This window comes from Chlorocebus sabaeus, chromosome 7 (genome assembly GCF_047675955.1).
Source record: "Chlorocebus sabaeus isolate Y175 chromosome 7, mChlSab1.0.hap1, whole genome shotgun sequence".
NCBI lineage: Eukaryota > Metazoa > Chordata > Mammalia > Primates > Cercopithecidae > Chlorocebus > Chlorocebus sabaeus.
In genome coordinates, this window is record NC_132910.1 from 44993095 (window position 1) to 45020694 (window position 27600).

The following is a 27600-nucleotide window of genomic DNA, read 5'->3' on the forward strand; positions in this document are numbered from 1 at the left end:
CAGAGTGGCTTTACCATTTCACGTTTCCATCTGCATTGTATGAGAGATCAAAGGTGTCTGCATCTGTGTCAGCATTTGGTGGTATCATTACTGTTTTTAGCCATGCTGATAGGTATGTGGTGATGTCTCATAGTGGTTTTAATTTGTATTTTATTATCGTGTAGTGGTATTGAACATCTATTCATTGGCTCATTTGTAATCCTTGTCCTCTTCCATGAAAGGTGTTTTCATGCCTTTTGCCTGTTTTCTAATTGGATTGTTTACTATTAAGAGTTCTTCACATAGTCCAGATACAAAGGCTTTGTCATATACGTGGTTTTCAAATATTTTCTCCTAGTCTATGGCATCCTCTTTATAGGGTTCATCCTCTTTATAGTCTTTATAGTCTTTTCATCCTCTTTATAGGGTTCATCATAGAACAAAGATTTTAGAAGTTGATGAAATTCTATGTATCAATTTTTTCATATTATGAATTGTGCTTTTGGTTGCATGTCTAGCAGTCTTCAATAAGTCCTAGGTCATGAAGATTTTCTCCTATTTCTTCTAAAAGTTTTATAGTTTTACATTACACATTTACATATTTAATGCATTTTGAGTTAATTTTGTATAAAGTGCAAGGTTTAGGTTCAATTTTTTACTATGGATATTCAAATGCTCAAGCAGCATTGCTGGAAAGACTATCCTTTCTTCATTGAATTGTTTTGCACCTTTGTACAAAAATAAAAATCTGTTGGCCATACTATGTGAGTCTGTTTCTGTGTTCCTATCCTGTTTCATTAATCTATGTTGTCTGTCCCTCTGCCGGTAACGCAGTTTTGATTACTGTAGTTTGAAGTTGAGTAGAGTGATTCTTCCCACCTACTATTTTTTTCAGAATCATTTTAGCTATTTTAGTTCCTTTGTCTTGTTATTATAAATTATAGAATAATCTTGTCTATATCTACAAAAATATTGCTGAAATGTTGACAGAAATTGCATTACATAAATTGGAGAGAGAATTCACATCTTTAATATGCTGAGTCTTCCAATCTATAAACATGGTATGTCTCTCTACCTATTTAGATCTTCGATTTATTTTATCAGCACTTTATAATTTTCATTTTATAAGTCCTGTACATGGTGTTTTAGATTTATACCTAAGTATTTCTTTTTCCCCAGTGATTATAAATTATATTGGTGTCTCAATCCATTTGTGCTGCTACAGCAAAATACCTAGGACTGAGTAATTCAGAAAGAATAGAAATTTATTTCCTCACAGTTCTGGACGCTGGGAAGTCCAATATCAAAGTGCCAGCAGGTTGAGAGTCTGGTGAGGGCCAAGTTTCTGCTTCCAAGATGGTACCCTGGCTGCTGTGCTATGTCCTCACATGACAGAAAAGATGGAAAGTCAAAAGGGGACAAACTCATTCCATCAAACTTTTTGGTAAGGAACTAATCCCAGACATGACAGCAGAGCCTTTATGGCCTAATTGCCTCCTAAAGGCCCCCCTCTTAATATTATTGAACTGGGGATTAAGTTTGAATATGAATTCTGGAAGGAACACAAGGATTAAAATCATAGCAATTAAATTTTTAATTTTAATTTTCATATATTCATTACTAGGATATAGAAATACAGTTGTTTTCTGTCTGCTGAGTTTATCTTATAATCTTGCTAAGCTCATATCTTAGTTCTAGGAGTTTTTGGTAGATCCTTTGGGATTTCCTAGGTATAACTTGTAACCTTGCTAAGCTCATTTATTACTTTTAGGAGTTTTTGGTAGATTCTTTGGGATTTTCTAGGTACACTTTATGCCATTTTCAAAGTCAGATGGTTGTATCATTTGTCTTTCTCATCTATATACCGTTTATTTTCTATTTTGCCTTTTCTTTGCTGGCTAGAGCTTACAGTACTGTGTCAAATTAAGAGTAGTGAGAGTGAATATCTCTGCTTTGTTCCTGATCTTGCTGGAAAAGCAGTCTTTGACTGTTAGGTATGACATTATCTGTCAAGTTTTTTATTGTAGACATTATTTCTCAAGTAGAGGAAGTTCTCTTCTCTTCTTAATTTTCCATGTGTTTTTCATCATGAACAGGTGTTGGATTTTGACAAATGCTGTTTCATTTTTTGTTGATTGGTATGCTTGGGTCATTTTTCTTTATTAGCCTGTTTAGTGGATTATATCATTTGTTTCAAGAACTATTTTTAACATAAGGTATTGGCTAACTATAATCCCCTCTTCTATTTCTTCTCCATCTTTTTCTCCAAGTCTTGATTTTCTGCTTGATTTTCTTCCCTTTATTGATTTGAGTCAATAAAATATCATGGCTGCCCCTGCCTGCTGCTTCCCATCTTATTTTCTTTTCCCTTACCTTATCTATTGCTCCTCTCTCCCCATTCTCTTCCCATTACAGTTTATCCACTAGAGTGTGGAGTCCAGACTGTTACCTTCTCCCATCCTCAAAATTGGCTTGGAAAACTTTATTTTTACTGCATCCAATCAAGATGAATACAATTCCATTAGCAAAGCATATTGAGTCCTTCTGGCCCATCCACATTTCTGTCCAGGGGCACCAACGAACTGCTTCTCATTTTTTTCATGCAACAGTCAAGTTAGACTCTTATGGGACATTGCATGCCTCTCTGGAGCTTTACATGCTCTTCTCTCTCCCTGCAATGGCTCAAAACCCCCTCTCTTCTGGTATCTTCCATTTTCCCAGGCATAATTAGTCATTACTACACATGTGCCTTCTCTTTGTGATTTTAAGTTCTTCAAAAGCAAAGACTATGTTATATCCATCATGGTACTGCTAGATTGCCTCTCAGAGTACCTGACAATAGTATGAATAAGAGCAGCTAACATTTCTTGAGTGCTTGCTATGTGACAGCTAGTTTTCTAAACACTTTGCATGGGTTTTCTCATTTAGTCTTTGTAATAGCCCCATGAGAGATATGTTATTATCATCTCTATTTTATAAATGATGAAACTAAAAGCTAGGGTAGTAAACCCAGGCAATCTAGCACTGTAACTTTTTACCAGGGGAACATATTGTTTGCTAATTACAAATACACTAAACTTTTATTGTATGAAATAAGTAAATGAATAAATGACATCCATAAAGGTTACTATAAGTTTCTTAGGAAATAAAGAGAGCTTTGCAGAAAAGAATTAATGGCAGCAGGATGTTTAGCTAAGTTACTTCCAGGTATTTCTAAGTTACGTGGTATCCAAATGTCAGTAATAAGAGACTGGATTCAAACAAATCTGCATTCAAATTATTTGCCACTTAATAGCTCAATGACTTTGTCAGGATTTCATAATTATTATAAACCATATTTTCCCTAAGAGTAAAAAGGGGATAGATTCAACTTCATAGGTTTAGTGTAAAGATTAAATGAAAAAAAGTCAAAAGGCATGAATAATATAGCACAGTTCATGGGCAGCCCCTACCTGACATTTGCTTCCATTCTTCTACATTTTCTCCAGGCACTCATGTAGATTCCCTGAACTGTCTTTCTCTCTGCCCCCATTTTTGATGGTATTTTTGTCATTTTGTCCACAATTCTATACATTAATTGTTCCTTTGACCTGATTCACCTAAATCTCAAAGTTTCTTGCTTATGGAGCTACCGTTTCTGACATAGATGTCACCATCCTACCTTACGGTCTGATTGAGGGTTGTCTTTTGGCCCTGCTGCTTAATCCTCTCATTCCCCCGAAAGTAAAAGCAAAACAAACAAACAAAAATCTGATGCATCTGGAAGACTTATCTGGATTTAGGTATAAATAAGGGCTTGGAAGAATGATTCACTCTGTTATCTGACCTTAGCTAGTGACTAACTAGCACTGAGATCAGGTTGCTACTGATAAAGACTGCAAGACCCCTGGTCAGGATACATATTTGCCAGGCAAGTTTTCTCTCCTAACTCATCTTTATTTAGCCCTCTCATAATACACAGCTCAAATACCACTTATTCTCTATATTCTTGCCACATATTCATAACTACATTTAGTGTCTCCCTTTTTTGAACCACTTCACATCTACCTCACTTACACTCTGAATTGGAATACTATTCTACTTGTTTTACTTCCCTATTAAAATGCATATTCTTGAGGGTTGTTGTATCATCTTTGTACCAGTTCAGTGTCTTATGTAGTATATTGCGTGAGTACTTAGTGGGTTACAAGTAAATATTCACTCACTGAGTGAACTAGAAAGACATTTTTTAGAATCTGACCTGAGAGTATGAAACTCCATGACTTGTATGTATACTCCATTTAAAAAATTAGATTAAAATATGAAAGCCATTTCTTTGACCTATTATTCCAGGATAAGAGTGGAAACCCAAAATGATATGCTCTCTAAGAATCCTTTGTGTCACCCCACTCTTCAGTCTTCCAGTGGAAGCCTTTTTTATAGCTCTCAGTAGGCAATTGTACACTTTATTAGGAGCAGCCAGAATGAAGGTGGATGAAGTGAGCGAGGCCTGGCTCATACTGCCTTTCTGTTTCATTTTAGTACAGAATTGTATAGGCTTAGCTCCAGAACACACAAGCACTGCAGCAGAGGAAGACATTCATCTCCTTACTCTCTATTGTTAGTGTTGAAATGGCTTACTTGTCCTAGCACTTAAGTACTGCAGTGATGGATGTTTCCCAAACGTACAGCCATCTCGATGTCACAGACAGAATTTTGTCTCTCTTTTGGAAAAAAGTTAAAATTTCCTAGAATATTGGTCTTTCAAAGCCACCCTTCAGTGAGCATTTAATTAAAAGTTGTCTCACAGTTTGTCTGTGGCTCCTAGGAGCAGGGCTATATTAGCATTTCCATAGACTGTTTACACTGAGCTCACCAAGACAAAAACTTCACCAATTTTATAATCTTCCACAGCTTCTAAAATAATCTTCTTCTGAACAAGATGAATCATTCTTGACAAATCAGATCCTTCTCTTTTTCTCTCTCTTCCCAATCTTGCTCCTTTAAGCCTAGAAACCTATTAAGTACTGTACTCAAGAATATAAAGTCCTGTCTCTTCTCCATTTCCTGTTATTTTCTTCCCTTACTGAAGTCTGCTGAATAAATAAATTCTGTCTACCACAAACTTATAGATATGGTTAAAAAAAAAAATCCTATACTTGGAGTATACTGCTTAGTCATTGTGGAGGACGTAGTTTGAGTATGGAGAAACCTTTTGTGAAATTAATGTGGGAAGAGTGGTGATGAAAACCAGCAAGACTGGAGTTGGCAGGCAGGACTGTTTGGCAGAAGAATACTATTAAAGGAGACTGAAGACTTAGGTTCAAGTCTCTTTTCTCCTACTAAAAAATAAGGCAAATTTTAAAACCACTTTGCACTTCAGTTTTTCATCTTTTAAAAAGTGATCCAATTCTTTGCTCACTGCGCAAATATTTGTACCACAGTTTGAATGATGTTATTTTCCACGTCCCTTCAGGCATAAAATTTTACCAATGAGATCTCTTATTAAACAAGGTGTGAGATAAAACTGATACTCACATGAAAACCTGATTAACAGATATCTTAAGTTGAAAGGCAAATCTGAAAAGAAAATCCTTTTTTGTCATATCTTCTTATTTTCTTTTTCTAGTTCTCTATTTCCAGTCCCATTTTTCTTACCCTAGCCTCTCGATCATGCCAGTAATGTTGGTATGCTGACCTCCACACTAAGTATCTGTTTGACCCCATTAATTCTCTGCTGCCCTTAGTTCCTCCATAGTTCCTGTCATCTAAAGATATTTAATTTATTTTAATGGCTTTCTCCTCCACTCCTACACACACACACACACACCCCCCCACACACACACACACCCCTACTACAACCCCCATTTCTCAAGCCCTGATGCTAAGGAGGGATGATGCTAGATAAGAGCCAGATGCCCTAGCTAATGGCAAGTGGTGAGGAAAGCGAAGGCAAGGAATAAGGTCTAAAGCTTGCTGGTGGGCTGCTTTCATGCAGATGACGATTGTACTTCTCTGAGAGCAATGCTACAGAATTCGCAAGATTTGCTGTTGACTTGGGGGTGTGGAGCACATTTGCAGAACAGTTTGGGCATTTATAATCTCAAAACAGCAGTTAATAAGACCTGGCTCTCAGGCATCAAGATATATATTTAATACCAACTCTTGCTGAAATTTCTCAAAAAGGAAATATCACCTACTTGAGAATAGAGGACACTTTCTCTGAATCATTCTAAGAATAAAAATAAAAAAAATATTTATTTTGAGAAATTCACAGACCTACTGGACTGGGAAGAGAAATGTATCTTTTTCATTTGGAAAATGTTGAGTTATCAGTAGAGACTTGGTCCCCTGTTCCTGTGTTATGAAGTGCCAGGATTTTTGGTTTTAGTCGTGTTCATTAGATGCTTCACTGAAACTATGACCTTCTACCTTACTTTGACAATAATGTTTCACGGGCTCTTTAAATAGGCTATTAAATTAGCCTACATTTATTCATGGTAACTTATTTCTCCTAGTCTTTTATTTCCCACTGTGAAATTTTTGTTAGCATGATTAATGTTTTTGAGCTCTTCAAAAGATCTTATAGAGGAAAAAAATCACAAATTATTATTGATTCCTCATTTGAATTCACACTGTATTCATTTGGGTCATTGTTTCATGTAGTATTATTATGTATTATTGTGTCAGAGCTTGTTAGTGGGCCATACACAAGGTAGTGATCAATAGTTCAATGTCAGCCTTGGAGGGTATATTGAATAAATTTTTTCCATAAGTCAGCATTGGTCTTAGATTCTAATTAACATTTTCAGTGTTGATTTGAAGTATGGAATAGGGAGTAAGCTTATTAAATATGCAGATTACTGTATATTGAGTAGGGGTGATTATTGACTAGAACTACACTGTAAGAATGTTTAAGGACCTTTACAAATAAAACAAGGTGATTAGAAGTACAATGAAGTTTAATAGGGACAAATATGTGATGATTCACTCAGAGATGGAAAAAACAATGTGTGTGTGTACATTTGTGTATGTCTGTGATAATTTCAGCATAAACCATCTGTCAATTATAAATTTGAAATATGGCATTAGTGTTTATTTTTTAAATGACCCTGCTGCATGTAAGTTGTTCAAGTCTTGTAAAGATTACCATGACCTACTTAGAAGGTTCACAAATTATGCAGAAACTAAAATATAAGAGAAAAAAATGGTTTAGTTAATAACAGTCTAAAAATGGAAGTAGCATATCTTATAGATAACAACTAAAATAATTTAGTATTTAATTTGACAAAGAGAAGGCTAAAGGAGGAAAATGAAAAAGAAGTGTTTTATTACATAGAGAAATATTATACTAGAGGTGCTATGCAGCCATTGTCCATTTTCATTGAGAACAAAATATTGTTTTCTGTGAAATAGGAGATTTGGGGGCTAAGCACAAGTAGGGACTCCCCTGGTTAAGTTTTCCAAGTCACTAAAGTACTTTATTAAAACAAAACATGAAGTCAATTTTAGAAACTGGTTTATGTGCCTTAAGTTACCTAATCACATTATGTAATGTCTCTGGTAACTCTTTCAACTCTCTGGTGTTATGATTATTTTAGTATGTTTTTGTTAACACCATTCAAAAATCTGAAAAAAACAACCCCATCAAAAAGTGGGCAAAGGATATGAACAGACACTCCTCAAAAGAGGACATTTATGCAGCCAACAGACACATGGAAAAATGCTCATCATCACTGGCCATCAGAGAAATGCAAATCAAAATCACAATGAGATACCATCTCACACCAGTTAGAATGGCGATCATTAAAAAGTCAGGAAACAACAGGTGCTGGAGAGGATGTGGAGAAATAGGAACACTTTTACACTGTTGGTGGGACTTTAAACTAGTTCAGCCATTGTGGAAGACAGTGTGGCGATTCCTTAAGGATCTAGAACTAGAAATACCATTTGACCCAGCCATCCCATTACTGGGTATATACCCAAAGGATTATAAATCATGCTCCTATAAAGACACATGCATACGTATGTTTATTGAAGCACTATTCACAATAGCAAAAACTTGGAACCAACCCAAATGTTCATCAATGGTAGACTGGATTAAGAAAATATGGCACATATACACCATGGAATACTATGTAGCCATGAAAAAGGATGAGTTCATGTCCTTTGTAGGGACATGAATGAAGCTGGAAACCATCATTCGAGCAAACTATCGCAGGGACAGAAAGCCAAACACCACATGTTCTCACTCATAGGTGGGAACTGAACAAAGAGAACACTTGGACACAGGGAGGGGAACATCACACACTGGGGCCTGTTGTGGGGTGGGGGGAGAGGGGAGGGACAGCATTAGGAGATATACCTAATGTAAATGACAAGTTACTAGGTGCAGCACACCAATATGGCACGTGTATACATATGTAACAAACCTGCATGTTGTGCACATGTACGAACTTAAAGTATCATTAAAAAAAAAAAAAATCTGATCCTTCTAGGGAAATTAATGGGAATTAGTGAAGTCCTTCCTGAATGTTCAATAATATAGGAATATGAAAATCCCCTATTTCACTGCTGAAATCTATTGCATTATTTGAGAATATCATCTTAACATAAATTTTACAATCAGCCTATAATAAGTGGTAACATAGTTAAATGCTGGCCATAAAATTTAGGATAATTTCATATTTCTTCCTAATTCCTTGAGATAAATAAGTATTGCAGCTTTTTCATGATATATAAAAAAGAAGTTGCACATGCTTTGTACCATGCACAGGAAAAATGTAGGGTAATTGAATGTACAGAACACTAGGACATTTTATAGTGAAGATTTGCTTAATAATTTATATATATGTATCTTATGTATCATACACATATATTAAATATATCTGAAATAGCCTTTCATGGTATATACATGTATATTTATTTTATAATGTATTTATTATCAAATATTAATATGTACCAAATATTTGTTTATTTAATAGCCATTTAAAATAGAGAAAAGGGTCATAAATGATACTTCTGTCAACACTGTCAGAGTTTTGAGGTTTGTGGTAGAAAAATACAGTATCTGCCACATTTCAGGGTTCATGATGTGACACAATTAGTTTCTAGCTTGTAATGTGGGTCAAGAAGTCAGACAAGCCAGTCAGATTTTCAGATGACTATTCTCTTGCATCTGTATGACACCATCATTTCGGAGAGAGTTTAACAATCATTTTTATTGGTTATAGCCAACAGCAGTAAGATATGCAGCATTTCCATCTTTCCTTAGATTCTCTAAAATGGCCTGCCATGTCCACAAATCTGAATTAACTCCTAAGTTTGTATGGAAAGTGCAGATCTTTTTAATGCAAGGCGATGTTCCCCTGAGTAGTCCATGACATCCACCCTTCCCAAGGGCATCTACTTTACATAAACTTACAATTTTACCTGTGACCATCCTATCTTTACCACTTTGTAGGTGGGGCTGCCCCAGACTACTTTTGTCGGGAGAGAGTGCAGAAAGTATTCCCAAGTCTGTCAGGATAAACTTCAGTGTCATCTGCTGGGCTGTAATCCCCGCACTTTGTAATCTAATCGACCACAGGAGGACCATTGTTCTAACAGGTAGAGGTGCCCTTCTCATGAATCTTGCTGCACACCTTTCCTAGACCAAACACATTTTACATTCTGGTGACTATTTAAACGGTTCTAAAAAGTAAAAATGAAATAGACATTCTAAGGAGTTCAAAGCAGACGGACCTGAAGCTGTCTTTTATCTAATGTATTCTGTTGTGCCACATGAGGAGGGTTAGGGGGAAGAGGACAGACTCAGGACAGGAGTGGGGAAAGGGACAGAATGGAGGGACTAGAAAAGGCTGCATCATTTAGACCTTATTCAAGCATTCCACATGGAGGTGCTCATCTTCTGACCCTCTGTAAATCTCTAACCCTCTTTTGTTCCTCTTATGGCACCCTCTCCATCTAGAAGGCTTCATTTGAGAAATTCTCTCAATTTCCCAAAATGGAGTCCTAACCCTCTGCTGTGCATGGTATCATTCTACCGTGGTGGCCTCAGACCTCAGCTTGCTCTTTCAAAGGCTTCTGCTCTGTTGAGGAGGAAAAGACTCTGGCATCATTATAGGAAGGAAGACACAAGCACTTTGGTGCTGGTACATTCCTTCATTAGAGATTGCTGTCTCTGGGTTCCTTAGGCTATACAATCTAATCCTCTATGAGAGAACCCTGTGTCTTCCATTAACATGACTTTGACATTAATCTTTTTTAAAGTAAGAAACTTAGTGCTATTAGGCTAAAAACTCTTTCTTGAGTCTACTTTCATTAAATAAGGACACCCCTTCAGGCACTAAAAATAGCTTTTACGGAGCTCTAAATTATGGACCAAGCTACCTTGAAAATATCAGGAGTCCTTTTTATCCCACCATATACTCTTGATATCTTTGTATTTCATCAGACTTTACAAACTTGTGTCTGAGGTAATTAAGAAAACTTCACTAAGGAAAAGGAGCTACTAAGATAGAAATGTGGCTTCTCAAAGAACAAGTGGCCATTGGCTATGCCACAAATAGGAAGGTGGAAGGCTTATTCCATTTGTCCATACATAGGGCATACATACTCTCCTTCCTCCTCTTTATCTAAATATTCAACCAGGAAAAACAATCCTAAAATTTAATTTTCTGTAGTAATCCTCAACATTGCCAAAGATGACTGTCCTCGACTTGTTCTGCAGCTTGTCTCTCTTCTTCAGCTACTAAAATCATGAATTCTTTTATATATTTATAAGCATTTCAATTAAGCAATTTTCTTCACCGTTTCAGTTTGCTTCCAATATTTCAGTGAACAAATCACTCAGTTCATATACTCCGCATCTTCTCTGTCTGCACTGCTCAGATAAGTAACTTTTTCAGGAACAAACATTCTACTTTGTACCAGGTCCTATGTCTACCAGAATCACGGACAATACCCTCAGCTTTTCAAAATACATTTTTTGGTCCTAATTGTTTGGGTTTTCTTTTTACTTGCCTTGCCTCTGAATTTATTTATTTTACATTTGTGGCAAAATATTATGACAGGCAATTCACTTGGAGGTTTGATAAAACTTTCCCAGCTGATTGTCACAGAGGAAATTGCCAAATATTTCTTTAAAAATGTTTTAGATTTTTTATTTATTTGTTTATTTTTTTGATGGAGTCTTACTCTGTCGCCAGGCTGGAGTGCAGTGGTGCGATCTCGGCTCACTGCAACCTCCGCCTCTGGGCTCAAGCGATTCTCCTGCCTCAGCCTCCCGAGTAGTTGGGACTACAAGTGCCCGCCACCACACCCAGCTAAGGTTTTGTATTTTAGTAGAGACAGGGTTTCACCATGTTGGCCAGGATACTCTCTGTATCCTGACCTCGTGATCTGCCCGCCTCGGCCTCCGAAAGGACTGGGATTACAGGCATGAGCCACCGCGCCTGGCCTCGTTTTTTAACTAGAAATACTTCTGGCCATGATTAGTCAGCTATAGAATGGCTAATAATATATAGTTAAAATGCTGTTATTATGCCATGCTAGTTTCAGGGGAATGCTTACTTCTCAAAATGAAATATCTTTCTAGTAAAGAAGACCGCCATAAAACAAGCAAGCTTCATTGATTGCTGACTGTTTTCCAGACCCTGGATTAAGTCTGGATTTCAAAGATGAAGTTTTTTAAAAATCATGGGAACAGGCCCGGCGCGGTGGCTCATGCCTGTAATCCCAACACTTTGGGAGGCCGAGGCGGGCAGATCACAAGGTCAGGAGATCGAGACCACGGTGAAACCCCGTCTCTACTAAAAATAGAAAAAATTAGCCGGGCGTGGCGGCGGGCGCCTGTAGTCCCAGCTACTCGGGAGGCTGAGGTAGGAGAATGGCGTGAACCCGGGAGGTGGAGGTGAGCTGAGATCGCACCACTGCACTCCAGCCTGGGCGACAGAGCGAGACTCTGTCTCAAAAAAAAAAAAAAAAAAAATTCATGGGAACCAACAATCTACATTCTAATGAGGTAAATAAACAAATACAATTCCTAAACCCAATGCTGAAATGTGAACATATTCTAAGTGTTAGAAGAGCACTGAAGAGAGTGAAGTTTCATGTTGAAAGGAAGGAATTCTCCAGGTAGACAAAGAAGCACCTTATGCCGAGAAGACATCTACCAAGACATGCACCTGTGGTACAGCCAGGAATGAAGAAATGGTGTTTGGCTTATACTGTGAATATGAATAAGTCAAAAGGTCGTTTCTGAGAATAGAAATAGAAAAGACTTAAGCCAAATTTTTCAAGGAACTTGAAGGCTAAGGACTTTAAACTGTTTTTGAAGGGCAGTGAAGTACACAGGCAATACTTAAACAAGGCAGCAGTATGATCAGATCTGCATATCAGAAAGAACAGTTTAGCTGTGCTAAAGAATGGATTAGTGGTGAGTGAGAACAGAGATAGGGAAAAGGCTTAAAAATAATAGTCTAGGTAGAAATGACAAGGCTATTAGACAAGGAAAGGCAAAAATGGTGACAGAATTACAAAATTTAGGAGGTAAAATGTACAGAACTTGATGACAGTAGATGAGGTGGGGAAGTTAAAGAGCCACAGGTAAGGAAGGGGATTAGCTGAGAATGAATCCAATTGATAGGAAATAAGGATATAGCAATTCCAGAAACTGTAATAGAGAACAAAGTAATAGTAATCATCATAATAACATCAATAATTGTAACTACTGGTAATTGAGTGCTCATAGAGAGCTAATTACTAAGAAAGTATCTTATAAACAGTATCTAATTCAAACCTCTAGATACCTTAATATAAAAGTATTAGTTCTCCTGCTTAATAGAGAAAGAAATTGCATTTTGGAGAAGTTTAAATAATTTTCTCAAAGATTGAAACACAAATATTTATGTTTTCACAATTCATGCTTTTAGAAATGAAGAGTTTGCTCAGTGCTGGGCTGTTGGCAGTACCTCTTAGGGATGCCCTGCCTTACCAAGCACCCCAATCTATTTTCTAACACTTTGACTTGCTTCTTGGGTCTGAACAACACTGATTCTCACCCTCCCGGCATATTAGTTGTTCCTTTAAGTGCTACATTTTGGATCACTTTTTGTGCTGGAAAACTTGTCACTGCACTTCAGAGGACAGCACTCAGCTGCTACAACCAATGGACAGGCAGGCTCTTTACATGGTTGCTAATGAGCTCTCAGGGCTGTAACAATATCTGTCCTTTGACAGTTGCTGAAATCAGCATCCAAAGGAGAAAACTGGGAAGAGAATCGGGGGGAACCTAAACTAAGTTGGAGGATGCTTGTCATATACCCCTATTTGTCTCTTTTCCATTGTTAGCCCTTTTGCCTGAAGCATCTGGTGCCTATCCTATCGGCCGCGTTCCGTTTTTTTCCCTGTGAAGGGAAATCTCCTCTGATGTGATAACTTAAGTTGACTTGTTCCATCCCATGGAAAATGGTATTAGACTTACAATTCCCCAAAGCCAGGCTGGCAGGTCACTCTTGTCAGTTGTTGGTGAGCATTCCACACAACCAGGCTAAATGTAGTTTTTAATCTGAGAAGACAAAGAAAACGGAGAAGGGGCAGAGAGGTTTATGAGAGTTATTTAAGTTTTATGTGGATAGTAACATCTACTCTCTTGTTAAAGTAAAATAGGAAAAAAATATGAGTGAAAGTTTACCACAGATGGATTAGGCATTAGATTAAAAAAAAAAAAAACTAGTTGACAGTTTTAGAGATGTGTTTTTAGCAACGTATTTAATATTACCTTATTTCATTACTATAAAGTTGTATAAATGTCCCAAAGAGTTTACTATGAAGAAATTAATGACCATTTAGTATCATAGAGTCACACAATCTCATACTTGGAAGGGAAATCATGCATTATTTATTCCATTTCAATGCATGAATTCTTCTTCAACAGTATTTATAAAGAATCACCTGACTCTGCCGGGGGCTGGGGGTAAATTCCACAAAAAAATACCAGTAGAAATCATTCAGTAGGACATTGTGGAAGGAGGAATCATCAACATAAAAATCTTTATATAAAAACAGTAGAAACCTGATCAAGTAACAATTTGACAGATATGCTTGACTTTAAAATCTAACCTACTCAGTGGTAAAGCTATTGCTATCAAATATATCTAATAGTAGGTTATCAAATATTAAATAATTAATTCAATTTTATTGTTTTTATTTTTTATTTTTCTTTGAGAGGGAGTCTCGGTCTGTTGCCCAAACTGGAGTGCAGTGGCACAGTCTTGGCTCACTGCAACTTCTGCCTCTTGGGTTCAAGTGATTCCCCTGCCTCAGCCTCGTGAGTAGCTGGGATTACAGGTGTGCACCACCATGCCCGGCTAAGTTTTGTATTTTTAGTAGAGACAGGGTTTCACCATGTTGGCCAGGCTGGTCTCAATCTCCCGATCTCAAGTAATCTGCCTTCCTCAGCATCCCAAAGTGCTGGGATTACAGGCGTGAGCCACTGTGCCTGGCCCCAAATTAATTTTAAATGCTTGAAAAGGGTTTCAGTGTTTGGAAAGAATTTTACAGAAACCTAAAGCCACTCCAATTTTAAAAATTTATTTTCACAGAATTGCCCTAAATTACACAGTTCCTCAGTGTATGTACTGTTCATACAGATAACTAAATATAACTTACCTGTAAGCTCTCAGTATTGTTCAGTACCCATAGTTTGATGCTAGTCTGATCGGAGAACAGTAGCAGGAATAAAAGAATAATCTCAGTCAGGTGTCAAGAAGATAAGGCTGATTAGAGCAGCAAAGCATTTCTTTTATCATCCACCACTTAGAGCGATAGACACTCATTTTTTACCTTGTGCACGAGTGAGAGTGTGGGTTTGAGAGAAGAGAGCTCAGGTTTAATGGGTTCTCAGAGTGAGCATTCACTGACTTTTACATGAGTATATGTGGTTAGGTAGAGAAACGTAGTATGAGTTATACATACTAATACTATGTTCACAGATAATGCTTCTCTGGAGTATCTGCAGTACTCTAGATTTTCCCTTTTTTTTTTTTTTTTTTTTTTGAAATGGAGTTTTGCTCTTGTCACCCAGGCTGGAGTGCAATGGTGCAATCTCAGCTCACTGTAACTTCCATCTCTCAGGTTCAAGCAATTCTCCTGCCTCAGCCTCCCAAGTAGCTGAGATTACAGGTGCCTGCCACCATATACAGCTTTTTTTTTTTTTTTTTTTTTTTTTTTTTTTAATAGAGACAGGGTTTCGCCATGTTGACCAGGCTGGTCTCAAGTTCCTGACCTCAGGTGATCCACCCGCGTTGGCCTCCCAAAGTGCTGGGATTACAAGCGAGAGCCACTGCACCCAGCTGATTTTCCCATTCCTTCTATCATCTGAGAAAATGTCTATGGTTAAAAAAGAAATGTCAGTATTTGCCATGGTAAATTAATGTATATATTAGGTGCCTATTAATGATTCTATGATTGTTTTACATTTTAAAACAGTGATTGGGCATGTCTAAATATTATGCACTCAGATTTTGACCTTCAGATACAAGTTTTTGAAGATTACTATTTGTTGAATAACCTACTATATTTCCTTTAGAGGTTCATAATATAGGCTACAGCATTTCTGCTAATCTTGTTCGAAACTCTTCTTAGTATGAAAAAAACAAAGTGACCTCTTGTAATAGTTACTCCCTTTCTATGTTGGGCTCCTGAAATGGCCTTTTCATTCTGTAATAAGCTATTTGTGTTCACTTCATTTTGCTTCAGTCATTTTATTTTTGTCATCTTTGGTGCTATCGTAGTGTACTATGATGGAACATGCTGAATCAGAAAACTTGTAAGTTTTATTGCAAATATGTCTCAAGGCAAATTTATAAGTTGCACTTGATATCACAAACTACTAGAGAGAACATGCCTTTGTTCTAAATTACGAAATGCTCTGCTATTCTAAATGTGAAGTATGTTGAATATAAACTGCCTTTTTTGTAACACCAGGAGATTCACATAGGCAATATATTAAGATACTCCTCTAAAAATGTATTGTGTACAAAACAACTTCGCCAGCTAAACTGTATTAAAACTTAGATTTTTCAGGCTGTAAAGCTAATATTTAAGGTGAAGCTATGTCACAAAAACCTGATCATATTAAAGATATTAACATTTGATTTCAGTTTTCTTTTCATGGAAGGGTAAGAAGGAGCACTAATTTATTTAGCAGCATTTAGCCAGGGTGACTATTTGGGCAAACCATTTATATATTTAAATGAAGGCACTGAAAAAAAATTCGTGCTAAACTGTGATCTCACCTCCATTAAATTAAAACCTTCTGCTGGTTATAGTTAAGTTTGATTGCTAGTACTGCCAGACAGTCAAGGGCCCAACCTTCTACTGGTAGGGTGTCTGGTGACCTGCAATATGTACTCTCTCCATCCATAGACCTGCAGGTTCTAGGTGGTACTCTGTACAACCATCTGGTCTTCACCTTTGTATTTATAGAAACTGAACAAATGAGTATTGTTATAACTTGTGTAGATATGTTCCATTTCTTCTTCCTGTGTTACCACTTTTGGGTATCCTCCACTAAACAGGGATATATGTTTAAAATGTTCATGTTTATAATACAGTTTTACTGATACTGCTGAAAACAGCAGTAAATTGCTCTCTGGAAACAAAATTTTTATTGTTATAATATACCAAGATAATTATACTATGTCCTGCAAGTAAATGTCCACTCACTTTGTTATTTAGTTGCATCCTAACTATATACGGCTCATTTTATTCTTGCTTTCACCCTCAATTATTCATTTACATTATCACTTTAGTTTATCTTTTACAAATGGCAGAATTCATTCAATCGTTTAGAATATTCCAGAAAATTCCAGAATTACACTTTCTCTTCAAATAGGATGATTTAAATGCATTATTTTATGCATCAGATGTGTAGAGCAAAGAGGAATTATCATAGTAGTTTCCATGGAGTAAATAATATACATCAACAAAACAAAATTCAGTAAAATGCAGATTAAATTTTGCTGAAAGTTACTATTAGAAATTGGCACAAATATTCCTCTAACAAACATGGCCCATAATGTATTGTTTCCAACACAATTTTGTACATGATGGAGATTGGTGAACTGCAAGAGTATTCCCAGTGCCTTTGCCCAATGCTAGTGTTGGTTGCAAAGATCCTCAGGAAATCATTAGCAAACTTTATCTAGAAACACACCAAAAGTTCAGAGGTATACATTACATGAGATTCATGGCTCATGGTTATAGAGTTCTGTGCACATTCATTCTTGTTTGAAGTATGGTATAGTGTTTCAAAGCATGTTCCCATTCCCAAAAGTTAGTGAGTTGTAACTGTACCAGCATCTGATTTTAACAGTATGCCAAAGGCACAGTATTTGTTCTTAAATGTCAGTCATTAGAGTTGGGCACCTACACAAATTCAATGAGTTCCAGTGGAATGATAACTGGTTCTTTAAGCTGGAAAATATAGAGGGACTCCAACTCAAATGGAGGGAAATCGACCACCGATTTAGAGACAGATAACCTGGGGCAAGTAGATGCTATCTGTAACTCAAAAGATTGACTTAAAAATCTTGAAGCATTATTCTGAATATGTTTTCAGCTTTCCAGAAACATGAAATGTATTCTCATCCAAATAGAAAGCACTCCCCGCACCTTCACACTACACACGCACACGCGCGCGCGCGTGCACACACACACACAATGCTAAAGCAAATATAGCAAAAGAAATATAGAAATAAGAACCAGCATCTTGCATTGGAAATACTGTGGTCTTTGGGGCTGGACAGACCCACATTTGAATTCTAGCTCTCGCACTCACTGACTATGCCACACTGATCAAGTCACTTACTCTCTCAACCTAAGTCTCCTCATCCATAAAGTAGGTCAAATAATTATTTATGTGAGGCATTTCTGTGAGGATAATATATATCAATTGTCTGACATGTATGTATTCAATAAATAACGACTATCATAACTACTAATTTTTAAGACTACATTTGACCTCAAAGCATGTTGTTTATGTAAATTCTATAATTTAAAAAAATAAGCCTTGCTACCTAAAGAAATGTAGAACTAATGCTTATAACATTGAAATTTTTTTAAATTACTAAATTAGCATATGATTATCTAGCAGTCTGATTTAACTTGTCTTTGATGGAATTTCTTTCTTACACATTGTATCCTAATATTAGGAAACAACAAAACAAGAAAAGCAATTTGATGTATGTTTGCACACATATTGCCTTCTTTTTTCTTTTAACTTTATTCCCACTTGAAAATACTCAGTACTGTCTCTTGTGTCTCTCTTCTCTCCCAATAATCAAGGTCTCTCCAGGACCTTTCCAAGCAAACAGAAATCCCTTATGGCACAGTCCTAGACTCTGCAGTATATGAGCATGTCCGCATGAAAGGACTGAATCCTTTTGAGAGGGATAGCATGTATTCCCAAATGTGGCGGATGATCAACCGAAGCAACGGATCAGAGAACAATGTTCTGGAGTCCCAAGCAGGCATTCAAAAGGTAATGTCCATGGTTGTCCATTAATAGTCCTTACCATTTTGTTTCCCATGCTGGAATTACGAAGTTGAGATTTTTTTTTTTTTAATCTTTAATGCTGACAGAGAATTTCCTGTTAAATTACATCTTATATTGATTTAAAGAAGATTTTTTAAATGGCTGATGACACCAGAAAGGGAATTCAAAGTCCTCTGTAATGTGTCTAACAGATCAGTTTCCATTTGAATTCCAAAATCAAATACACACACTGGTATTTTGTTCAGAAAAGGGTTAAGGACTTAACAAACATGAAGTCTAAAAAGATTTTTAGAAATCCAATTCCAAATATCATTCAAGTTATCTGATTCTTTTAAATGACTCAGGGTATTTTCTACACTGCACTTGTTTTTAGATTAAACCGTTATCTTTAGTTGTGCTTATGTGAAGTTATCTGGAAGTAAAAGTTAATCTTGTCAACAAATAAGGTTCCTACAGATGTCTGTTTCTATTTCCAAATGTGAAAATCTTTATTTACATCTTGCTTTTTCTTTAACTATCTATATTAAAAAGGCATGGAAAGACTTTTTTATGTGAAAATCTTAAAGCTATTTTTACTCTGAGCTGTAGTTTATAAACATATATACAGAAGCAGTTCAAACGCTATCAACCTCAATGAGATATCTGTTTTTTCTTAAAATCATCTCTAGTGACTAACCTAGTGAAAATTGTTGTTGACATTTAATAAATAATTACAGAATGCAGGAATGAATGTCAGTAATAGCAGCAATAGTAGTATACACTTTTTCTCTCTGACCTCCCACTGCAGAATAATTTGGACTCCAAGTCTGTGTTTCCTGTTCTAAAGGCAAACTCAATAATATCATGCTAGAGGATATTTTGATGACTATAAAAATTATTCTGTGACAGGTTCCAGCGTTATTCTCTGCTTTTTCATCTAGCACCCTTTATCTGCCACTGCTACTACTATGGTCCCTAGAGTCAGCCTAGTAATTCTTGCAGTCACCATATTGATATCATTCTTCTGAGAGCTGATAATGCTAACATAAACCTTTCTCCAAGTATTAATGATGTCTTTAAGGAAGTGAATATCCTGGAGATGTTAGCAATGGCCTCTATCCTCTTTGCCCTGATTATACCCCATTTTCTGGAACTCAGTTATTGATTCTAAAATATTTCTTGGCTTTCTCAAGAGAACCATTGGCTCCTGGAGTTTCAGCATGGTTCTCCCAGTTAATGGGGTGTGGGGTTGAGGGATGGATCCAAGTGGGTAAATGAACATGTATTTTGGGGGAAGGGAGAAGGAGGGTAGACATTTTAAGGCTTACCAGGTACTCATAGCATGTTAATGAATTTGTGTTCAGAATAAGTATACTAAATGGCTTTGAAGATAAGTTACATTCCTTTATAACATCTGTTAAAAATGAATTTTTTGATGATTAATATGAATAGAAATGTATAGTTCATATTTCTATTCCATTTTAGGAGCCAAAGCTCCCTATGCCTTTATAACCTCATTCTATACAGTATTATTCCACAGAAATTTTATTTTATTTTCTCCCACCAGCATGGTATTGATGGACACATCAACCTGGGTTTGAATCCAGCTCATTTTTAAAATAAAATGTATAAACATAACTAGTTACTTAATATCTCTGGGCCTTGGGAGTTGCATCATGAAGATAAGAATTCTACCTCACACAGTTTTTGTCAAGATTAAATAAGATAATAAATATAAAGCATCAATAAGTAGTATGAGTAGAGCCATAAATCTTTCTCATAAGATGGCCCTGAAGATTACCTGAGATAATGTATATGTGAGGGATTTGTAATTATAAAGCTTTATTGTTTAATATTTCCTAACCTTCATGTAAAGTTGTGATATAATAAAATGAAGATTCAATAAAAGAGGTAGAGAATAATTTCTATTCTTAGTCTGCTGATAAGGAGGGCTAATGAGTTTGAAACTACAAATCAAGTCCTCAAATATTTATTATACCGTATTTATTCAGTTTTCTGATTTACTAGAGGGCTAGTGAAAATGCCCTTCTGAATGAATTTATAATAGAAAATATCTAAGTGAAATTTGTTTGTACTATGTATTTCTTTCAACCCAAATTAGAAACAGCTGACAATTGATTAGGCAGAGAACAGCTAATAATAATACGTATTTTGGTTCAAGTTTACAAGGTCTTGGCCAGTTTCTATTAAAAAACAAAACAACCAACAAACAAATAATAACCTTTTCACCTGATAAAGTTCATTGGAGTTTCATGAAATTGAGAACTATGACACGTGAAATGCAGTTGTGTATTCTTCTTCAAGAAACGAGTCTTGAACATTTCACACAGCAGCTTTTTATTCTCTGTCATTGATTTCTAACTTATACGGGCAGATAAGACATCAGAGGTCTTTTAGGTCAACATTTCACAAAAGGCCACACTTCTTCTATAATATCTTGAGCAAGAATCCATAAATCCATATATGTGTGTGTGTATATATGTATATATTATATTATATGTTATATTACATATGTATATTATATAATGTATATTATATATTATGTACATTATATAATGTATATTATATATACACACACTATGGATATATATACACACTATATATGGATATGTATACACACACACACAATATATATATGGATATATATAGTAACTGCCTTCCAGGAAAGACTGAATCACTGAGAAAAACCATCCTCACAATCTATAACTTTAAATAGATTCCATTAATATCTCAGTCTTTGTTTATTCTTAATTGTGCTACTAGTCTCATTAAGTTTCTCTTACTGAGAGGTAGATACCGATCTCATCCACTATCTTGATTCGGCTTGTACCAAAGAAATCTGTGTAAATGAGCATCAAGTAGATGAGTTCTGATTTGCTATCCTTGGTATCAAACTACCCTAAGTAAACTAGAACAGATTTTTTTTCTGCCTTGTTTCAACCAAGACCTTTTGCATAAGTGGAAAAAATACGATTTTTAACATGCAACTGAATGTTTTATGCATTCATTCCACAATTATGTATTGAGCACCTTCTTTGTGTCAAGCAGTACATTAGTCACTGGGATGGACAGAAATGAAAACAAATGCCTTCATGGAGTTTGCATTATAGTAGGTGTAAACAATAAGCAAGTATGTTCAGTAGTGAGAATTGTTAAGGACAAAAAATAAAGTAGGAGAAGAGGATGGAAAATACTGAGAAGCAAGGTAATCTGCTTTATTAAATCAGGTAGCCAGGGAAGTCTTCACTAAGAAAGTAACATCTGAATAAAAACTTTAAGCAGGTTGGAGAGGGGAGAGTGTGTATATGTCTGAGTAAAGTGTTTTTAGAAAGAGGATCAGCCAGTACAAAGGCCCTGAGGTACAAGCATGCCTACATGTTCCAAGAATATGAAAGAGGCCAGTAGGGCTTCAGAAATAAGGAATAATACCAGAAGTGCAACAAGGTCAAGAAGTAAAAGGTCTGAAGGTAGAGAGAAGATGAATCATGTGGGATCTAGCAATGCAAAGTGTGGTCCTGTGGACTAGCAGTGTCTGAATCATGTGAGAGCTTCCTAAAAATATAGACTCTCATGCCCCATCCCAGCCTTTCTACATGTGAATCTCATTTTAACAATATCCATAGGTGGTTCATATGCATGTTAAAGTTGAGTTGTGCTAATGCAGGACTGTCTAGAACATTCTAAGGTGACTTTTTCTCTATGTGGGATATGAAACCTCAGGATGGTTTTGAACTGAAGAGCAACATGATAACATATTTTGGCAAATCGTATGACTATTGTGCTGAGACGAATGGAAGATGGCAACGTGGAAGCTGGAAGCCAGTTAGGAGGTCATGATGGTGACTCAGCAACATTCTGAAATTACATCTTGAGAAGTTCATTTCTCTTAAAACCCAAATACATCTTAAAAGACTGTGACTTTGAGCAGTTATTGGCATTAGCACATTAGTGGAATTTAGCCTATTAGATTATTTTAGAAGGGCCTAGGACATAAACAGATATAGCTTCTGAGAGTAGATGTAGAAACTTCCAGGTGGCAGGTAAGGATCTGACCAGAGATTAAGGATCATATGGAGTACTAAAATAGGGAAGTCTCTGATTATTATGAGGGCAGTATTCACTTTCCTTTAATCTATTATAACTCCTGGGGAAAAAAATAAATCGTTCTAGAATCTCAGCATAGAAGACCACTAGAGAAGTGAATAAAACCAGGATTGGTAGGATAGGATTTGTAAGTGAATAATACTTCAGACTATGAAATTCCAAGGGGATATGTACGCTCAAATGGATACCATAGCAACAGGGAAGTCGGTGGTGGTGCCAGCACCAGCAGTATTCAGTCATAAAGATAGCATTAATGTATAAGGCTGTCTGTCTGTAGAAGTCTGAGAGCAATATGGGAAAAAGGGTGCTATTACTCGGGGGAACTCACAAGCTCCAAAGTGGGCATCAGGGCTGCAACCAAGCCACTGGACTTCAGGGCCTAGCTCTAATCCCAGCTGGAAAAGTGATGTATTAAAATGGAAGCCAAGACAAAAGATTGGTCATATCAATATGAGCCAATGTCATGGGTTTTAGAAGACTGAGGCAGGAAGACAAATTCTAGACCCTATGAACTAGTGAATAAGCCTACCCCAGTTTTATTCAGCTCTGGCTGAAAAACCAAGTGGACTTGAACTTGCTATTTTACATACTCATTCAACACATATTCAGTGAATACCTATTGTTTCCAAGGCTCTATTCTAGGCATTGGAGGGTGTAATAGAACAGGTAAAGTTCCTGCATAAATGGAGATTATATTGTAGTGAAGAGAAGATAACAGACAAGCATAAATGTGGGCTCTAAAGAAAAATTGGAAAGGTAAGAATGAAAAAAAAAAAGCAGAGCATGAAGAGGATGTTGCCATCCCATATTGGGTGGTTGGGAAATACTTCTCTGAGAAACTGACATTTGAATGGAGACCTGAAAGAGGACAGGGGGTGAACCATGCATATAGTTGGGAGAGAGGGAACAGGAAGTGCTCCAGGCAGAGGGAATGCTCATTACAAAATTCCTGAGACACAAGCTAGCTTGGCTTGCTGGAGAGAAATGTCAAGAAGATCAGTGAGGCTGAAGCAGGGTGCACAGAGATGGGGTTAGGGGATGGAGGGGCAGATAAGTGGGAAGTGGGCAGGATAGAGGCCATTGAAAAGGGTGGTGCTTGGGCCCCACTAAAGTCCTAATTATATCTTAATTGGTAAATGGAAGGCGGCTGAATTTCTCACATTCCTTCAAGTGATTCTGATTCACACTAAGTGTTGACAATCACCGATATAATATTCTGTGAGTCATTTTGATGACCTTGGTCACTCTGAGATGAGAAACCAGTGAAGAGTTGGAGCAGATGAGTGACACAATGACACAAGGTAACTTCTTTTTAAAAGTCTGCTCTAGATGCTGTGGGGAGACCAGGGGGCTCAAGGATGGGAGCGGCGAGCTTAGTGAGGAGGTCACTGTAATAATCGAAGTGAGACATAAGAATGAGTGGACCGGAGTGATTATGGTGAAAGTGATGAGAAGGGATTAAATTTAAACTATTTTGAAGGTAACACTGACAAAATTTTCTAGAAGAGTGAATGTGGGGTGAAAAAGAGGAGTTAGGGATGACTTCAATGTCTTTGGCTTACGTAGGTGGAGGGATGAAGTTGGCATTTATTGAGATTGAGAAAACAACCACAAGAGTAGGTTTGATAAGTCAAATGAGAATTTGTCTCGGCATGGTAGTTAATATGAAATGCTTACTCATTATGCAGGCAAAGTTTGTATTTAAGGCCACAAGGCTGGATGTGGCCACTGAGGATGTGAGTATATCTAGAAAAGAAAAAAATCTAAACATAATTTAACATTTAGAGGAGGCAGAGACAGAGAGCGCATAACAAAGCATCAGGAAACTATCAGCTAGTGAGGTAGGATGGAAAACAAGAGAGAGTGAGTGGCAGTTTCAAAACCAAAAGAAAAGAAGAATTTCAAGAAGTTCAGAAGATCAACTGTCTGTCAAATGATGCTCATGATAAAGGATGATGAATGCTAAGAATTAATTGTGGATTTGGAAACCAGGATTCACTGGTGACCTGACAACAACAGGCCTGGTAGAGTAGAAGAAGAGATTAAAGAAAGATTGGAGAAAAGAAAAGAAGTAAAAGAGAGGATGTGGAGATTATGAGACTAGGAAAAGGAGATTATGAGAACCAGGTACTGGAAAGAAATGCCTATACAAATAATTGAATCACCAAGAATAAACACAGAACTAGTATTTGAGAGAGTGACAGAGAGCCAAGTGATAAAATCTTCAAGCCATGTTGGAGGAGTGACACTGCACTGCTGATAACTGTAGTAAAACTGACAAGTAGACACTGTAGTTCTTTTTAAAGGAATAACTCCTTTTTAAATAAATTTTGCTGAAAGAAAATGCTCAGTAATGAGAGGGGTTTCTGGAATAGGATGTCAAGTTTGGGGAATTTTTTTAGGAAAGAAGACATATAGAGTACCTGTATATTGATGGGAGGATGCAATAAAGCAAAGGAAACCTATGATGCAGGAAAAAGACTGCAGTATTCCTGGAGAACTTTCCTTGATTAGGAGATAAGTTATGGCATCTTGGTGCACAGGTAGAGGGTTTGGACTTAGAAGCACAGTCCATCCATAGTAAGAGGAGAGAAGGAAATAAGTTACAAGATGTGGTGGTGGGAGCATAAGGAAGTTCATCCTTGACTGCTTGTATTATATTTACTCAAAGAAACAGGAACCAAAGTCATCACCAAAGTATAAGCAGCAGGAAAGAGATTTTCTGGAGATTTGAAGAAAGAGAAAATAGGAATGGCTGTCCTGGAGAATGGAAGAGATAGTAGACTACTAAACTGTGATAAACTTTCTAGGTAAGACTAAAGGGGTTTGTAATCAGTGGTCATGACTATACATTGAGACCAGTCAACATGATTGTGAGTTTTTTTCTAGTCATCATCGTTAGCTGACTGAGTATAAGTGCAAAGTCCAGAAAGAATATATTTCACCAGAATTACTGTTTCCAGAAGAGTGTGATAGAAGATAATAGGAAAGAATATATTTCACCAGAATTACTGTTTCCAGAAGAGTGTGATAGAAGATAATAGGAGCAAGCAAGGAAATTAGGAGGACATGCAAAACAAAAGTAATTATTGTTATGAATCATGGAATCTGTGCTATATAACCGGAAAGCGATGACAAAGGGGAATTGAGGATATGAAAAGGATGGCAGGAACAATGCATTGAGGGCCTAGCTGGGACTGGAATTCTTGGAATCAGCAAACAAGAAAGATAAGATTGGAAGTAACATGAAGCTTTTTCTAAGATGACATGTTTGAAATTGAAATGATGAAGAGAATACAGTTATTGAAATTGATATGACATGGGATTTGTTGGCTGAGGTAATAGAAAAGACAAAAATCTTCGGAGGAGAAGAATTTTTGAGACTGAAAAAGCAAGTACTGGAAAGAGATGCTTATGTGAATAATCAAATCGTCAAGAAGAAACACAGAACTCCTATTTGGGAGAGTGACAGAAAGTCAAGTGATAAAAATATTCAAATAATGTTGGAGGACTGATGCAGGGTCAGTAGATGACCACAGTAACACTGAGTGGCAGGCAGTAAAGTCTGATAACATAAGCTTCAAAGCTGGAGAATTTTCAGGACAAGGGTCTAGAAATGGTTTGAGGGACAAGGAGGATACCAACCCCAGATCCTGTCCCAGTGGTATGAGTGTTGTAGCAGAGAAAAATAACCACCGCAAGACCAAAGGCAATGCAGTATCCCCAGAAGATAAGTACATTCTACTTAGCAAAATAAAGTAAAAGGAAATTTCAAACAAACAAATGGAGGTTATAGGTAAGGTAATTATTTGTTCTAGTTTGCTTGGGATAGTCTCAATTTTGCCACTTGTCCCAGTGTTATTAATTGTATTCCCACTCACTCTCAAGAGTATTATCATTATGACAACAAATTGTATGACCTCCCTAGATATACAGATCCTGCTGATAATAAGGTTTCATAGAGCAGAGTAGAAGAACCTGGAGAGTTGTAGAGGAATAGGAAAACTGGTCAAAATCAAGGGATGTGCAGATCCGTATCAGTGAGATTTAAAGCGTCATCTGGAAATTTCAGACTTTCCATGAGGGCAGCATTTAGGAATCCAGGACCAACATAGACTCTAGGCAAATTGTGTTGATGATAGTGGGGTGGCAGGAGGGGTGAGCATATTGCCAGGCGCTTACTGAAGCGTGAGTTCCCTCTTCATCCCTGACAATGGCAGTGGAAGCCTGACTCACAGCAATCTCACCAGCAGCTGAAAGTCTTGAGGGCATTGCTTCCCACAGCTGAGTGAGGCTGGGAAAGATAGCAGCTGATACATGCTAGATTTAAGGATGAAGCAACTCTGCACCATCTACTCACAGCACCAAAGGAAGAAAGGCTGTGAGTAGAAAACAGATTTCAACTGTTACACAGCTTCACCTACACTTTGTCCTAATCTTGCAAGTCAGCCATATCCTCTTTTCTGCTCGTTCCATTCCCCTTCCTCCTAGAGCTGTAAGCACCATTTGTCATTGAGTAAAAATGCCAAAGTAGATGACAATTAATGAGCCAGCAGCAGAAGGAGGGTGAGAACTAATTGGAGGTTTAGTGAGCGACTTGCTAATATACTGACTAGGTATATGACCTCAAAATCTGGGTTAGGCCCTTATTACAGAAATAAATAAGCAAACTGAAAATGGCTTGGGGAAAAACAAGACAACAAACTCCACAGCTTTGGTTCTATGAAAACGCCAAGCCTGGACTGTCATACCACTGGACTTGGAGGCAGCAGTGGATTTGCTACATTTGCCCTTTTGCTAAATGATTCCAACAAATACATGATTCACTTCAGTACTACACCCTGCAGCTGAGAGCTCAGATACCACTGGCATGTTTTCTGCTTCCTTAGAAATCAGAGTTTTTAGGTCCGTGTCAGTCATCATACAATGAAAGAAGAGAACTGCACAGTGGGAGAATTAAAAAAATGTAGAGATCA

At 37.0% G+C, this 27600-nt stretch overlaps 1 protein-coding gene across 1 annotated transcript in view; it reads left to right on the forward strand.

Annotated features, from left to right (window-relative positions):
* The window catches only part of GRID2 (glutamate ionotropic receptor delta type subunit 2), a 1473259-nt gene that overhangs the window by 1211816 nt on the left and 233843 nt on the right, over positions 1-27600 (forward strand). Inside the window, exon 13 of the mRNA XM_007999282.3 lies at positions 18310-18505. Within this exon, the coding sequence (XP_007997473.3) occupies positions 18310-18505 (196 nt within the window). The remainder of the gene's footprint in view (positions 1-18309; positions 18506-27600) is intronic.